General features: G+C 54.0%; 1 protein-coding gene across 1 annotated transcript in view; it reads right to left on the bottom strand.

Moving 5' to 3' along the window:
- The window catches only part of Man1c1 (mannosidase alpha class 1C member 1), a 142,246-nt gene that overhangs the window by 19,222 nt on the left and 105,493 nt on the right, over positions 1-17,531 (bottom strand). The window contains exons 3-6 of the mRNA XM_005079590.4: positions 14,059-14,174; positions 12,320-12,400; positions 6,284-6,378; positions 1,836-1,953 (exon numbers count right to left, since the gene is read on the bottom strand). Coding sequence (XP_005079647.1) covers positions 1,836-1,953; positions 6,284-6,378; positions 12,320-12,400; positions 14,059-14,174 — 410 coding nt within the window. The remainder of the gene's footprint in view (positions 1-1,835; positions 1,954-6,283; positions 6,379-12,319; positions 12,401-14,058; positions 14,175-17,531) is intronic.

Raw genomic sequence — 17,531 nt, 5'->3', positions numbered from 1 at the left:
CCTTGGACCTGTATTCCTTACCCTGCATGGAACAGCCATTGAGTCCAACACAAACCCAGAGGGTGAGCACGCAGTGACACATAGCTAAGGCTTGGCTTGCCGCCTTGGGGGCTGCGCACAGTGAGAGATGCGATTGAGAACTTTTTCTAGATGTCTACTAGAACTGGATCCTCTGGGAGAGCAAGTCCCCAGGACCATACTGCCGCCTGCTCACTGATGAATTGGCATGGCAGGGGCAGTTGGGAGGTTGAGTCTTCCTGTTCCTCAAAGGCACTTGGTTCTGCCTCACTGGACCTCATGTCTCCTTAAAGTAATAGGGACCATGAGAGGGACAGGAGGATTCTTGGACTCCTGTGCTGGTGGGGCCTAGGGAAGCAGGCTGTATTAGCTACCCTGGAGGGTGCGGGGCACTGTAAGAATTTGGGCCAATTTGTTGACTGCTAATAATCTCCTCTGCAGGAGGTGTGATGTGACTAGGGGCTGAAAATAGCTTAAGTATGCAAATGGAGAGTGACAGAGGGACAGGGAGTCTGGAGGTGCACCCAGCGGCTGGCTACACCGATCTGCCCAGGGAAGAAAAGGCTGCAAAGTCTCTGGTCCAATTCTCTGCTGTAGCATTGCTGGCCGCCCTGGGCAGGTTACTTAGCCTCTCTGGGTCACTCCACCTTTCGGTTAGGATTGGCAGCTCCCCCCCCCCCCCCAGGGCTGCTGGGGCTTGAGATAAAACATGCCCGGGACTTGGCAAGGGTCAGTGTGCACTCTTGGGCCGCTTTCCTGAGGTGGCCAGGGCTTCCCGGCGGAATCCAGTTGGAGGGTCACGAGAACAGAAAGCCTGGGCTGGGCAAAGGGTTAGAGATCACGGCATTGAGCCTGGCACTGGGCTGTGGGACTGGACTCATCTGTGTAGACGGCCGACCACACCCCGGACAGGAAAGGGTGGGAGTGGGAGGGGGCCGGACACCAATCAGGAGGGCGGGGACTTGTCCCGAGCTTCTCTACCCTGGTGGAGTCTCACATCAAGGACACGAGGTCCCAAACCTGGTGTTAAGGAACTCTAGGCTTCCTGAGTGTGAACAAGCGGACACTGGGGTCTGGAGCAAGTGGAGCCCCGGAACCTGTTTCCTTCCAGTTGTGCAGGTGGAGGATACGCCCTGAGAGAACCACCGGGGGCACAGACAGCGCCACCAGGTGGAGGCGTGACGCCATCTCAGGGAGGCGTCGGATGCCAAATGCTTGGAGGGTCCTAGACGGGGCCTATGTGTACATTGCCGTCCTTTGGATTCAGGGTTAGATATGATTCCAGACATTGTCTTGGCCGTAGCCCTTCTGGAGAGCTCCTCAGGGCCAGGGAAGGACATTTGTCAGGACTGGGCGGTGATCCGGGTGCCACTTCTCAGCACCCATGTAGCCTTGGGCAGCCGAGAACAGTGGTAAGGAACCACTCTGCCTGCCTGTCGCCAGCCCGAGCCAGAAGGGTGCCTGGGAGGGAAAGGCAGGCAGATCTCACACACAGAAAAGCTGAATGTCCCTGGAAAGGGTATGTGTGCACACCACCGCCTGTTCCTGCCAGTACGAGGAGCCTGGCTCTGTTGCAGTCTCCAGATTTCACAGCTCACAGATCTGCCACCAGCCGATACGCCAGCACAAAGCTCCCTGGCAGAGGTTGGTGGCTTCTGTTCCCCTCCCTGGCACCTGGCGTTGGGCACAGTTGGTTCTTCCACCGGTAACCACCGTGAGAGTGGTGGTTGGGGGTCCCCCTGACTGCCGACACTCCCCCCTGCCCCTCTGCTGTGGTGTGGGGCGCCTGCCTGGGGAGAGAGTGAGGGGAAGCTCACCTTTTCTGCAAAGACCGGGTTGCCAGAGAGTTCCGTGAGGTGCAAAAACTCCAAGTGCAGGGATCCAAACTCAGCCAGGATGCTGCTGCTGCCTGCGGTGGCCCAGCCCCAGGTACCGCTAAAAAGACAACAGCTGTCACCCTGCTGGCTTCGGCTGAGACGACAGTGGCTATGGGACAGGGTGACGTCTGCACCAGACACCTCAGTTCATCCTCCTGGGCCCTGCTTTGTGGGTGGCACCGCGGCTGGTGAGGGGACGAAACTTACTGAGGGCGGTCTGAGCCCGTCACAGCTGTGTTCCTGTCTTACAATGTTTGGGGTTCAAGGCGTGACACACAGCGATGGTGAAATCTGCAGGTGACGCTGGCGGTGTGGTTAGGAGCCAGGGAGGCCCCAGAGGACACTCAGCGGTCATCTTAGTCTCGAAGGGGGCAGTTCCAAGCAGAGACATTCCCCACCCCCATGCACATACATGCACTTTTGCCTTTCCCTCTACCCAAGGTTGGATAATAGCCCCAGACAGGAGTCTCCTGGGACCCACAAGGTGTGACTCCAGCCCTAGAGCTGCTGGACCCTCATGGCCAAGGCCAGCGTCCTGTGAAACTGCACTTCTCACAGGCATCAGTCACGTTCTCCGCCCTATGCTCGCAGGAGGCTCTGATGGCCACTTCGGGGTCCAGTGCTCTAGATAAACCTCGGAGCCAGCACATGTACTTCCCCCCACTTTTCCTTCTAGAGACAAAGAATCCGGCCAGAGTCAGAGACCCCCGCCACAGTCACCAGTCTGTGCAGTAGCTGGGCCCAGTGGAAGCTGATTTGGGTCAGCCCCGAGAGAGGCCCTTGCCTGTTATTATTCTGCCCTGTGAGGGAGCACCTTCCAGAACCCCCACCAGCTGCACCCTGGATCCAGAGGGTGCAGGGTCTAGTGCTGCTTGGCTGGCACCCTCAGCCAAGCCCCTGTGTGCCTTAGTTTCTATATCTGTATAACAACGAGGACAACTGTCCTTGCCTCCCAGCCTCGGGCTTTTGTGGGGACTTGGTGCTGAGTAAGGATGGCGGTGGGCAAGAGGCTTCCTCTCCTATGTCTCAGATTCCATACATATCCAGGTTTCTTTCCCATGGGGTAATTAGGATTCCAGGGGGACATACAGTCTGTAGGGTTAGTGTAAGATGGGACGAGGGTGGGCCAGGTGCCGTGACTACCTCCCCTGGGCAGGTTGTGGGGTGGCTGTGTTGCCTTTTGGAGCCCCTCTACTCTCCTGCTGTCTAAGAACTGGCTGCTGTCCAGCCATCTCTAGAGATGGAAAAGACGTAGGAAGGCAGTGTGGGGTGGGGGTGGGGGCGCCTGGGGGCCTCACTTCTGCTGGTGCAGGCCTCACTGTCCACTCTGAGCTCTGCTCTTGCCCAACCTGGGTCTTCCTGGAAGCAGATGGAGACTGACTTCCACCAGAGGCTGCCACACACTTCGTCCTGTCTCTGTCCCCTTGTGTATTTCTAGCCTTGGGCTGGGCAGGCTGCTGTCCATGGAGCCACTAGGTCAGGCTGGGTACTCCAGGGAGTGGTTTCATCTTGTACAGGAAGCTCACAGGCATGGTTAACCCCAGCACTCCAAGGAGGAAACAGGTTGTCAAGGCAGTGATGTGCTCATAACCAGAGCCCACAGGAGGTGGGATTCCAACCCAGGTCTTCTGGCTTCACATCCCCCAGCCCCGGAGGGTGTACCGTAAGACCTCGTGCACCCTAGAGGCTAAGGGGATCCCCCAGGCTAAGTGAGCCTTCTTCCTCCAGCTGGGGAGCTCAGAGGGTTTTGTGGGTGATGCCGACTGATGTTTCATAAGTTAAAAATAAGAAGCCCCAGTCTCCCAGTTAGCTTTCTTTCTTCTTTCTAGACAGGGTCTCACTGTGTAGCCCTGGCTGTGCTGGAACTCACTCTGTAGACCAGGCTGGCCTTGGACTCAGAGATCCTCCTGCCTTTGCCTCCCGAGTGCTGGGGTTAAAGGCTACGCCACCACCGCCCGGCTCCAGATAGGTTTTGTCCTCACTGTCCACCACTCAGTCCTCTCTGTTCTCTCTCCTGCTCCTCACAGTCGCCAGCCCCAGAGGCTTCAGGTGGTAGGGAAGACAAGTGTGGGGCATTTTGTCGCTCTCTGCCTGGCTCCTGGCTTCCTCTGTGTCCCAGACCAGGTGCCCTCAGGAGAGCCTCAGCACTTCCCTAGATCTCAGCTTCCTCCTCCCTTAAACCCAGGCACCAGCTTCACAGAGCTATAGTGAGGCATTAATCATGCTCGTGACTGTCATTTTTACCAGTGTGTAATTATGTATATGTAAGTGACAATAAACTTCTAACAGGAGCCAGGTGGCTTTGGCGCCTTATTTCACCTGCCCCTCTAACTCTGCTAGCTGACACTGTGATCTTCATTCCATGGGTGGGGCTTGCTTAGGCTCAGAAAGGGGGAGACACTTTTTCAAGGTCACACAGCAAGTGGTAGAACTGAATCCAAATCCCACGTACTAGACGCACCCATTGCATGCACACCAAGCAGCATCCAGGAAAGGAGAGGGTCCTTCGACAAGCTCTGTGAACCAAGAACCGACAGTAAGATCTGCCCTCCTCTCCGCTCCCCTGACAAGGGGTACTGCTACCTGGCTAAACCTCCTGTGTATGGTGCAATTGTTACAGCCAGAGTTGAGCTCAAAGTCTAAGCTTATTTGATTACTGTGTGACCTCGGGAATGTTACTGTACTTCTCTGAGCCTCATTTTCTCTCCTGGAAAAATGAGGTCCTGGTGGTTAGAAAGGAAGGCTCTCTGTTGTATGCTGACAGAGGGCCCGGCTCACTGTGGGCTCCCAAGCTGTTAGTAATTATGTAGGCGTGTATGGGCATGTTTGGAGGGAGCACACCACATAACCATACCTACATCCGTATGAATGTATGAGTCCATGGGTGGCTTTGAGAACAGCATGACAATGGCCAGCTTGAATGCCTGATTCCCTTCCTAGTGGCATGGCCAGAAGCAGGAGTGTTTTGTGCAGGCGTGCTCACGTATGCATACACTTACACATGTGTGCATGTCAGTGACAGACTGATTCAGTCAGAGGTCCCTGGATTGGCCACAGTCGCTGCCTCAGATAGCTCAGCGGTCTTTGCAGGCCACAGCTGGCCTTGCCTCTCCTACAATGCCTCCAGGACAGAGGTGAGCATCTGCCCTCACCCGGGCAGTGCGGCCACCTAGCCCTCTAGCTGCCTGGAGCCAGGCCTGCTGAACACTCGAGGAACAGCAGGATAGCTCCACCCCTCTACAGGTCATCTCTGAGGGGTGCTCCCACATGGCCACCGAGTCCTCGCTACCCTCCTGGTTTTAGCAATCGCTTCTTTCCCAGAATATGAACGCGGGCCATGCCAGAAGTATGCACGTGCATTATATCTCGATGGCGAGCAAGCAGCCTAAAAATATCCATGCCTGTGCCGGGAATTCTAGAGTCCGGGTGGGGCCAGGTTCCGCTGGAGGCCACAGATGAGACAGGGGCTAGGGCTGCAGCAGAGGGTGGGACCCTGACGGCTGTGTGGGTCACTTCGTCCTGATTCTCAGGGTGAGTCTTTGTGGAGAAGCGGTCTCTGAGCCCAGGCCTGTGTGTGGATCTCTGAGGGATCAAGTCCGGTGTGGAGGACCACTCCGGTTAGCCCTCATGACCTCCCTGGTCTCAGGGAAGTTTTAGTGGGGATGCTGTGGAGGCTTCCCACCAGGAGGCACTGGCTTTGGGATGGGGGGGGGCAAAGCTATCAAGGCCACAGGACAGGAGGGAGAGCAGAAGCTGGCAGGACCCAGGCACCTGGTCAGCACTCCCGTGAGATACCCTGTGTGGGGGCCCGGGCAGACTAGGGAGCATGGATTCCTCAGCCTTTCTCCCAGCTCAGGTGTGTCCACGTATGGCCCCGAGAGCTGCAGGGGACATGGCCATATGCCTTCTGTGTCTTCTAGATCAGAGCCAGGGCTAGGGTCGGGCAGCAGGACTCCTGTCCTGGGGAGAACCAAGGCCCAGAGCCCCGCAGCTTCCTTGAGTACCGGCTTACGAGGAGAATGCTCTGCCTGCAGGCTGCTGAGCCCTGCCTCAGGAGGGAGGAGCTGGGGCCAACTCTGGAGGCTCTGAGTCAACAGTGCTGGGGGCTATTGCAGAGGAAGGTCAGGCCTGGGTGGCCCAAACCCTACAGTTGGTAACCAATACCAGGACAGTACTTAGCCAAGGCCAGTTCTCACCATGCACAAGACAGGGACTTGGCTTTTCTTGTGCCTCAGCTCCCACATCTGTAAAAATTTAAGTCAGCCAAAAGTGACTCCCTAGGACTCCATTCTATCTGCCAATGGTTCCTAGGACTCTTCATCAGGTCACCACCCAGGACCCACAAGCGGGGGTGGAGCACAGCCACAGGGTCACAAGGGGCACCTCACCTTTTGAAGTTCACAATGCCCTTGGGGATGCCTGTGGGTGTGTTGAAGGCAGGTAGCAGTTTCTCACCCAACTTGATGGCCTTTACTCGGAATACCTGCCAAGAAAGGTCAAAGGGCACTGAGTCCGAGTAGTGGAATCAGGGCTGGGGACAGGATTAGGAAGAGGCAGGATGTCAGGTTCTGCAGCCAGACAGCCTGGATGGAAGCCCAGGCTCCTAGACTGCTGGCTTTGCAGCCTTAGACCAGGTATTTCTCCCTGTCAAATTCTGTGTGCATAAGATGCCCAGTGCTGTTCCTCAGATGGTAGGAGGATGAAGGACTGTCACTGTGGTCAGGTGACCTTGGGAAGACAAGAGGAAAGCAGTCAACATCACTTCCAAGTCCAGAGGCAGGCCCCACTGAGAAGACGGGCTATCAGCATCAGCACTGTCCTTCAGAGCTGTGGGATGGTACATTCTGACTGTTAAAGCCTGGACCTGGAGCGTCCTCAGAGGTCTATGTGTTGAAGGCTTGATCACCAGTCTTGTTCCTACTGGGAGACGATGGAACCTTTAAAAGCCAGAATCTAGGGGAAAGGAGGTGGGTCACTCATGGGGGGAACTTGATGGGGACATTGGGACCCCCCTCTGGCTCTGTTTCCTGGTATCTCTTCCATCACATGATCCTTCTGAAAGTCGATTATCTCAGGCATTTTGTTCCATAAGAGAGTTGACTAGCACAGCGAGAGTGAGGGGAACAGTCTATTTGGACAGAGCATATATACAGCATTAAGCTAGCTCAGACCAAACTACGCTCCAGATTCCAGAAACTTCTCCTTTCTGGATGATAGCTTCCCCGAGAGGAAAAGGGCCTCTCTTTGGTACTCTGCGGCCACTCAGTTGTTTCCATTTACAGACAGGGAATGAAGGGCAAGGGTGAATGGGCTGTTTTAAACCCTCCACACGATAGCTAAGGAGACATAATGAGGTCCCAGCTCAGGGTCCCCAAGTGAGGCTTCGAGCCCTGTAAATTGCTCCTGTGAAATGCCAGGTTAACTCAGAAGGATGTGTGGCCTTCTGTTTCAGCAGTGTCTCTCCTAACCAGTTTCTTCTAAAGAGCCAGCGAGACAGCTCAGTGTGTAAAGACGCTTGCTGCCAAGCTTGACGACCTGAGTTCGATCCCTAAGGCCCACATGGTGGAGAGAGAGAGCCCACTCTCAGAAGTTATCCTCTGACCTACACATGTACGCTGTGACACATGTGTGTGTGCAACACACCCACAAAACAAATGAACAAATGTAATATAAAAAACCAAATAAACCCAATTCATTCTTAGGACATAAATAATTGAGAGTGTTGTGAAAGATTTTATATTATGGTTGTTTATTCCAGCATTGCCTAAAATAGACTGTGTGCATCAAATGACAGGGAACTGGTTCCACCATTCTGGCTCCCATGTGATGTAATGTCATGTAGCCACTGAAGTGATGTAGTAGAATAGTTAGGAGCACAGTAAGTATATATATCTATGATGTAGAAAAGTGTTGCAAACTAGTGCAACTCAGTTTAAAATTTGTTTACATATGGATGCATGAAAAAAGGAAATACATCAAAACATTAATGCTATCCTCTCAAAGGGGCTGACCCACGAATGATATTTATTTCCTTCTTTTGGTTTACCTGTGCTTTTTATGTAATTTTATTTATTTATTTAGGTTTTTCGAGACAGGGTTCCTCTATGTAAAAGTCCTGGCTGTCCTGGAACTCACTCTGTAGACCAGGCTGGCCTTGAACTCAGAGATCCACCTGCCTCTGCCTCCTGAGTGCTGGGATTAAAGGTATTTTTGACCATGCTCAGCCTGTGTAATATTATCATAGGACTGGGGAGATAGCTCGGTGGGTAAGGGTGCTTACTTTGCGAGCATGAGGACCTGAGTTCAGACCCCCAGCACCCACTGGCTGAGGCTGTGGCTCCTGGAACCACCAGTACTGGGTGGGGCAGAGATAGGTGGTGCTCCCTGGTTGGGCAGCTTAGCCTAATGGCAAGCTTCTAGTTCAGTAAGAGACATCTGGCTCTGGTCTCCCAATTTAGTGTACATTCATTTGCATGCATGGCAAACATCACCACACACACACATACACACACACACACAGAGGACAGACCTATAACATAGTTGAACTCCATATTCAACACAGATTAAAAAAAAAAACTGACCATGATGGGATCCACCCCTAATCCTGACACTGAGGCAAGAGAAACAATTGAAGCCAGGAATTTGAGGCCAGTGTGGGCTTCCCCCTGTAGGTAAGGATCAAAAGCATGTCTGTGTTGACCATGCACAGGGACTCTTATTCCTAGAGAGGGAGCAGGACACAGCCTCTGCTGTTGGGCATCCTAAGTACTTTGAGAGGATGAATGTAGGCTCTCTGCAAATAGCAAGCTATTTCAGGTAAGGGCTTGAACATTCCTGGAATTTGAGATCCATAGAGGTCCTGGACCCAATCACCATGGATACCTAGAGAGGATCATAAATGTCACTTAAGATATGAGATGCAAGTCCCCAGTCTGTAGCTCTACTGACTCAGTTTCCTGACCCTCCTAACAAAGCCACCAGTGACAAAAATCTGCTAAATGAGGGCCTTGGAGAAGGAGCTCATATACCTAGTACTCAAGGCCTTGGGTCTACCATACCACACAATATAATGCAAACAAACAAACAAAAGTCCCATGAGGTAGCTGTTAGGGGCTTCCCAACTCTGAGCGACTAATGGGTTTGAGGCCTCTGAGGGTACAAGGCCTTGCCAAGGAAGAAGAAAGGGAGTAGCAGGGCTGGCTACACGGTCAGGCAGGAGGACACTGTCCAGTGCCTCCTGTGAGTCCTGTCAGTGAGACCTGGAAGTAGGCCGTGGGAGCTGGTCTACAAGTCAAAGGCACCTGTCAGCTGGAGCTTCAGGGTTCGCCCTGTGAGTCTGCTGCAGTGCTCAGCTGGGTCAGAAGCCACTGGCTTAGTGACAGAAAGGGCTTGATTGCATGCAGGCTGTGGATCTCTTTACCCATCCAGAGGGTTTCTGGCAGTGAATGGAACCCACCCAGATATGGGGCCCAGGCAGCTGCATGCTTGCCTGAGACCCTGAGGAGGTCGAGCTAGCTGACAGGATCTTCCGTGGCAGAGTGCCATGCCCCTCCTGTGCACAGCCCTAAGGAGGCCTTGCTGCAGCTGCCACAGATGGTCCAGTGGTCCCGGGGAGGGACTGGACAAGCATATGTGTCCTGCTGGGGACAGAAGGATGTGGGCCCACCTGCCGTCTTGAAAGGGAGTGGGGGTTGGGGCTGTGTTTGCAGACCCCTAGTCTCTGTAGCAGCTCACAGGGAAGGCCCCCGCTAAGGCTGAGAGAGCTGAGCTTCAGAGTGGCTCGCTCAGGGCTGCAGAGCTCTGTGGCGTTCTCTAGGATACCTGGTGTGATGTAGATTTTCAGTGGCCACAGTCCCAGAATCAGAGAGGAACAGGTGTGAGTTTCATTCTTCAGGGTCACGGGCCCACTCCCATGACACTGTGTGACCTTCGCTGAGCCTGAAGGTCTCTGAGCCTCAGTTTCCCCACCTGCACAGTGTGACCACGGCAGCTTCACAGAGCTTTTGTAGAAATCGAGAGAGAGAGAGAGGCAGCTAACATCTGAGCATGCGTCTAAACTATGAAGTGTTATCCGAACACCCTGGGAACAGCTCTGATTATGCCTGTCACTTTTTAAAAACATATTTTATTGTTTTACATGTGTGGGTGTTTAAGTCGGCATGTATGTTTGCACACCATATATGTGTAATGCTCAAGAAAGCCAGAAGAGGGCACCAGGTTCCCAGGGACTGGAGTTACAGAGGTTTGTGAGTTGCCATGTGGGTGCTGGGAATTGAACCCAGGTCCTCTTCAAGAGCATCCAATGCTCTTTAACGACTAAGCCATCTCTCTAGTCCCATGCTGGTCATCTTAATGGGAGTCGAGTCTCAGGAGGAGTGACCAACCAGCAGGGTCCCCTTCTGCCACTTCCTCTCAAGCAAAGAAAGTAGCAGCCAGCAAATGCGGCAGACACATTTGTGGGAAGTTCAGAAATGGGAAGTCCCAAACAGGTGCCCACTGTGTGTGTGTGTGAGCGTAGTGTGACTGAGCCCTGGCAGCAGGCAACAGAGACGGAGGCAGGAAGGCCTAAGGGCTGGAGTGAGGCCTAGTGCGGTGCCTTGTGGATTCGCAAGTCTGTCTCGTCATCTGCAAGTGGGTGATGCCCTCCTGCGCTGATGGGCGTTTGCGGCTCCCACGGAGCCCTGCACTGACCTCACAATCAGGTATTTGGAAAAGTGACATGCCTGGGGACAGCAGGGACTGCAGAGGTATGCTGCAGCTGCGCTTCTGGGCAGGGGCTGTGCAGACAGACTCAGTGCTGCCTGCTCGGGCTTCCCCTTGAGCCCTGCGAACTGTTTCTCAAGTCACGATGCCCCCGGTCCACAGCGCCCTGCCAGGCGCACATCCCGGGAAGTCAAAGCGAGGCAGGGGCTAAGGGCTCAGAACTACAGACTTCTCAGGGTCGAGGGAGGGCTGGGTGGCTCCTCCCTGAGTGGCCAGTCCTCAAGCACCCCCCTCCTCCTTCCCTTCCCGCATCCAGCCATCCCTCCAGTCACACCAGCACATGAATGACTCTGCCTTTTTCTGCTCCCTCTGTCATTTTCCTGTCCTGGGATTTTCAAAGAAAATTCAAGCTCTGGGTGGCTTGAAGCAGATGGCTCCCATCGACAATTTTTTTTTGGACAAATTGGTACAAGCAGTAATCTCTACTGAGGAGATTATGTTTGATGGAGAGCGGCCTGAAGCGACGGGGGAGATAGAGATGGCCTCCTACCGCTAAGCTCTTGACTTCCGCCATAACAGCTGAGGGAGGAAGACTTTCTTGGACCACAGTGATGGGGGGAGGAAGGGTTTCTCCGTAGCTTGCCTGCTTTACCTGTTCAGCTCCTGGTTCCAAGTGGCGGCTGAGCTGGGCAGAGCGGCCCTCTGGATCCCAGGAAACAGCCTGGCTGATGACCTGTATTCTGGGGATGCTGCCAACCCAGCCACCCGGCTGTGCTATGAGGAGGGCTCATGAGGGGAGAAGGAAGGCTCCGGTTTCTCCCAGGCTCAGTGCAATTCGGAGCTCTCTGGCAGAGAGAACACGCCCTTTGGAGGTGACAGCCCTGGGCCAAACTCTCTCCCTCCTGTCCCATGTCACAAGGGTTCTTTGGTCTAAAGAGGTATCATAACTGTCCTGTGACTGGAAAGAAAGTGATAAGAAGGGTGTGTAAGGCTGCTAGCAGGTGACCCTGGGCACGTCCTGACCTTCAAAGTCCTGTAATTACAGGCTATGGCCAGCAGGGTGCCTCCATTGTACATGGCTCCCTTGGGAATGGGTGCAGGCAAGTCTCTGGCTACAGTTCTGCCGGACAGGAGGAGGGAAGGGAGAGCTGGCTGTGGAGTGTATCAAAATCAATGGGTTCTGCAGCTCGGATTTTAAGAGCACTGACTGCTCTTCCAGAGGACCCAGGTTCAATTCCTAGCACCCATACGGCGCTCACAGCCGTAAGTACAGTTTCATAGACTCCAATGCTTCCTGGCTTTTGTGGGCACTAGACACCTATGTGGTACACAGACATCCATGCAGGCAAAACACACACACACTAAAACAAGAACAAAGCCAAAGGTCCTGGGAATGAGAAGCAGCGGTCTTGGCTCTGTGGGTCTCAAGAGCTGACCCTGTGAATGGCGGCATAGCAGTTTGCTGGTGCGGGGCAAGTGTGTGGGGCAAGTGTGTTGGTTGGCATGGACACGGTTCTGTTCTCAGACATTCATCAGCTGCCGTGGGGGCCAAGCGTGCTCACCTGGGCCATAGATCTGGGCAATGTGGAGTCCTCATGGAGGCTACTGGCTAGTCTCTGGCAGACCACTTTGCCCCATGAAGCCACTGAAGAGGCAGAACTACAGTTTTTCTAAGACCCGTGCAGCCTGGACAGCCCTGGGGCCTCAAAGGACCAACTCACCTCTTCTCCCGTCAGGTAGAATGCCGAGAGCAGTCCTCCGATGTAGCGGATGTTCACTTCAAACAAAGATGCTTCTCCGCTCTGTAAGAAGGCAGGGAGGGGACGGCGAGGACATGGGTGAGCTCCCGAGCTATCTAGGCCCTGGACACGGGCCATACTGCTCTCCTCAACACACACCTGTGTCCTGCTCTGGGGACCGCAGCAGGCCAGGCCACAGCTCGGTTTTCATAGCAGAGGTCGAGAGGGCCCGGCACCTGCCTGGCAGTTGCTACTGTGCATCTAAGTGTTCCACATAAACACCAGCTTTGGCTTCCTTCCCCAGCCTTGCCGGAGGCCACTGGAGCAGTTATGCCTGGCTGTGCTCCAAGGAGCTCCAGGACCTGTGCCCAGCTGCAGGAGAGAAGCTCAGCCCAAGTCGAGGCGAAGCAGGAATGAGGGAGGCCCCTCCTGGGGCTGTGGGCAGAAGCCTGTGTGAGAGCCATCAGTCTCTGGGCCCGCTCACACTGCCCTTCTCCACGACTGTGCAGAGCAGGTGTGTCAGCATCACGCCAAGGGCAGGGCCTGGATGGCTCTGTGACTTGAGAGAGACCTCTCCTTCACCCCTGGGTTTCCTGCTTCACAGAACAGGTCTGTCACCAGCTCCCGGGCAGGCCTTCTCACAGGTGGCTGAGCGGGGTCTCACACAGGCGTCTACTGGCTCTTCCTTTCCAGGTGCTCGCCTCGCCAGCTTTCTGCATCATAGTTTTCATTTTTATTTGCAACACTGGGGATTTAATTGAGGCCTTAGGCACATGTGTTATATTTCCAACCTTTTTTCTTTATTTTAGGGCAGGGTCTCACTAAGTGGCCCAGGTTAGTCTTGAACTTGTGCTCCGGCTGCCTCAGCCTTCAGAGCAGCTGGGATTCCAGGCCTGGCTCAAGCTTTGCTATTGACAGCAGCCATCAGTATCTGTTAATCTGGGAGGAGTTTTCCACCAGCAAAGAGTATGCAAAGCTCAGTTCAGTTTCTTCTCACTTCATAGCTCTCTATGATGTCACCCCACTCTCTAGATGAAAAAGCTAAGGCTTAAAGGGGTGTCCCCACCTTTCTTCTTTCTGGAAACACTCCAGCCTGCCCCAGCCTCTCGGAGTGTCCGTAGCTCTCTAGTCCCCTGAGCTGGCCCCTCCTCTGCCTGGAGGACCTGGGGGCTACCCAGGGGACCAGGTGAGTCCTGGAAGATGCCCCTCTGCCTCTCTCCCCACAACAGAAAAGGAGCAAAGGGCTCTATGTTTGCCTGGCCTCACAGGCACCAGAAGCTCCAAAGGCCTCACGATGATTCTAGTAATTATAACAGTGATGAGGAGGCTTTGGATCTGTGTTGACTTTATGGGGCCACCAAATACAGCCTCTCTCTTGGTTATCCTTCCTGTCTCTCAGTGAGGACACTGAGGGCCAAGGAGGAGGAAGGTCTTTCCCAGCTATCCAGCCGGGCTCTCAGGCCCTCAGCATCTCCTCCTCCAACAAAGCCATTTCCTTTCCTACCTCCTGCTGAGCAACACACCCAAGATGAGCAATGGGGGGGGTGGCCCTGGCTGTCTCCTGTGGCACCAGAGGACATCAGCTGGGAGACATCCCCACCACAAGCCTGCTCTATTATGTAGCCCTAGGCAAGAAGTTTGTCTGCGGAGCTGGAAACTGACCATCTCCCCATGGCCACTGGCTCGCCAGGTCCTTCATCTGCCCGCGGCCTCTGACTCACCACGTTCAGGTGGAAGCTGTCTTGCACCCAGGCCTTGGCCTCTTGGAACTCCTCCTTCAGCTCCATGAGGTAGAGGGTGTCAAGAGAATCGATGATGGTTGCCCCACTGAGGCCGCCTGTAGGCACAGAAAATTGCAAGTGTGACCTATGGCCATTTTTATCCTTTTCATCCTTAGCCAGAAAAATCACCCTTTCCCCAGGGTCCCCAAATGCTTGGAGAACTCGAAGGCACCAGCTAGGGGGACTCTAGTACCATCAGTGAGGGCAAGGATGGGTCCATCATCCTGTCTCCTTGGGGAAGGGAGGTGGAGGTGGTGCTGGGCTCCTCCCAGACCATGATCACTCCTCGGTCTGGGACACCTACATAAGGACTGCACAAGATCAAGCCAGAAAAATCCCAGCATAAAGTCACACCCCTAGCTGAGGAGCTCTGGGCGACTGATGGCTGTTGGTGGAGGAGAGTCGGTTCTCTTCAGGGATGCCGTCCCTAAGAGGCTACCTATTGTTTAAATGAGAGATGTCCCGTCACAGGCTCCTTCGCGTGAACACTGTTTATAGAGGGAGGTTATGGGACCTTTAGAAGGCACAGACAGCCTTGATGGAGGACGTATATTATTAGGGGTGAACTTTGAGGGTTTACAGCCTTGTTTTACTTCCTGCTCTCACTCCCTGCTTCCTGTATGCAGTTGAGATGTGATCGCTCATTTTCCAGCTCTGGCCGTTTGCTGTCCCGCCTCCTAGGCCACTATGCACTCTGTATATGGAACCATAACCTTAAGGAAACTTCCCTGTGTTACTTTTGGTTGTGTTATTTTATCACCGTGACAAAAAAGCAGCTCATACATGACACATGATCCAGTAGAAGGCCCTACACCCGGGCAAATACTGACAATGCTAAGCGGACTCAGAGGGTTTTAAAAGGAACGTGAAGTTGAGAAGGAAGAGTGGTGGAGAAGACAGGAGAGGAGTTGGAGAAGGGGAGGAAGGGATGGGTTTGATCAAACATTATCGGCACATATAAAGTTCTCACACAGTAATTAAAATTATTAAAGGGTAAAAACAGAGCAGGTGGTGAGGATGTCTTGGTTAGTGAGGTGGTGGCTACGCCTGTAATCCCAGCACTGGGAGAGCGGACACAGCTGATCCCTGGAGCCCCACAGCCAGCCAGCCTAGCCTTCTTGGTGAGTCCCAGGCCCGTGAGACCCGGTGTCATAAGATCTAAGACTACTTGAAAAGAGACAGTTGAGGTTGTCCTCTGGGCTCTACAGACACATGCACATACATATCCTCTTTCTCATACAAAGCCAACAAAACCAAACTCCAAAAGCAGCATGGCAGACTCGCTTTATTGGAAAGTGAAAAGGGGGCTCCAAGCTGGAGACTGCCAGTCAGAGCTTATCTCTGGATGCTGGGGCAGAAATGCTGTTTATTTCTTCTGAGTTATTTTTATTGCTGGAGATTTATTCCATTAGAAAGAAAACGGGAAACAGTTTAGACAAAGAACCTAGACAAACGTGCAACCCAAAAGCCCTCATGCTCTCTCTTGTTCTGGGGAAGGGGCTCACAAAGAGCCGTCACCACGACACTGGGAGTAAACACTGAGATCACTTGTCCCTGCCATCCTCACTCTGAGGGAGGCAGGAGAGGCCTGAGGAAGCCTCAGCTGGAAGCGTACTGTCAGAGCCCAGAATGGAGAGGACTGGGGGAAGAGGGAGGGAAGGGTGAGTTTGGCGCCACCCGGAGGGCTTTCTGGAGGAGGAGGAGGAGAAGGCTTACTTTCATCAATATCTTACATCAGCAATGTCTTTTAGGGCCCAGAACACTTTCACCCCTAAATTCTTCTAGGGAGACTGGTACCCAGACTGTCCTTGGATGTCCCAATTTGCAGATGTTCCGGTCCCATCTAGAAATGGCATTGATTTGGATATGACCTAGGCAATTCTCCGGTGCACTCTATTTCATTTCACATGAGTTAGGAAACTTAGTCTCAGATAAGTGCCTGTCACACCACATTATTAGGGGCTAGAGACAAGAATAAGATCATGTTTAGTATACTTTCCTCCCAAATATTTCCCTCTTGTGTTTGGCTGAATCCACTCATGTGAAGCCAAGGGATGCAGAGAGCCCATAGCACAATCCTCAGAAGAATGGCTGCCTCTGCCGTGCCCCTGAAGAGGCTCAGGGGGGTCAGGAGTCACAGGCTCTGCCTTCTTGAGCAGGACCCGCTGAGTCTGGCCTGGCTTCGGTGTCTCACATTCAGGGTTCCCTGGCCTGTGTGTCCCTAACTGCTCACTTGTGTTGAGGGTGCACACGGTGTGACAAAGGGCACAGCCTGGAAAAGAACCAGAGAGAGGGAGGGCAAGGGAGAAGCGGGGCAAAGACAGGGCCAGAAGCTAAGGACGTTTTACCAGACGGAAGGGCTGGCCGCAGAGGAGGGGATGGCCACGGGATGGGTGCTTAGTCCAGGGCTGACATGAGCTTGTGGCATGCCAGTCCCTCCCACAACCGCAAGGCCAGGCAGGCTTTCCTCTCCTAGCTGCCTCCTCTCTAGGTGGCCCCTCTAGCTGCCTCCTCTCTGGGGCCAGCAAGCCTCCAGCGCAAAGACTTTATCCCCCGGAGATGCTTATGCTCCTTGGGTTACTGGTCTGGAGCCCAGGACCCCACCCTGCAGGGCCTCACGACCTGGGGCCCTGTCTAATGAGTCCCATGCAGGTTGCAAAGCTGGTATTTCAAGGGCCTGGAGGACTCTGAGATCCTGCTGGGTCACCTTTTCATCTCACAGATGAGGCTCCATCAAGGACTAAGCCAGCTCAGGGAAGATGAGATTCCCCCACCAATGTGACCTCTCAACTCTGGACAAAGGGACCTAAGTGCTCACCCATCTGGCAGTCAGGTACGAGCCTGGGCCAGGAGGAAGCTGAGTCTCTCCCTCCAGGGCACTGCAAGCAGTCTCTCATTTCAGAACCCTGCCCTGGGTCACCTGTCATCACCTCAATAGCCCTCTGTCTCTTGGGGCCCAACAGGGAGGACAACTGGGGCTCCTCATGACCAGCTGTCCCCATGATACCTCAAGATGTCTGAAGTGGACAGCTGAGAAATCGGCTGAGTTTGCTGGTGAGGGCCTGCTTGAGGCTCTGGCTGCTTGGCTTGGCTAGTTTCTACCCCACCCCCACCCTGCACCTGGCTGGGCTGGGGTCCAGCAAGGCACTTAAGGAGAACCTTCGCTTCAGGCTCAGGGTTACTCTGGAGCCCAGGTTGGATGACAGAGAAGGCCCTATCCCCAGTTCAACTCTATATGGCACCTGGATGGTTTCCACAGAAAACAGACACCCAGTAAAGACGCCAAAGCAGCAGCCAGGACCTTTCCTGGGGCTGCAGCCATGGTGGGCTCTGGCCTGCTTTACTCTCCCAGCTTCCTCTCTAAGCTCTACTTTTCACAAAGGACAATCTCTCAGAGCAGGAGACATCGAAAT

The sequence above is a fragment of the Mesocricetus auratus genome, unplaced genomic scaffold (genome assembly GCF_017639785.1).
Source record: "Mesocricetus auratus isolate SY011 unplaced genomic scaffold, BCM_Maur_2.0 Super-Scaffold_100014, whole genome shotgun sequence".
Classification (NCBI taxonomy): Eukaryota; Metazoa; Chordata; class Mammalia; order Rodentia; family Cricetidae; genus Mesocricetus; species Mesocricetus auratus.
The sequence above is the reverse complement of the archived record's forward strand: the minus strand, read 5'-3'. Positions and strand labels throughout refer to the sequence as shown.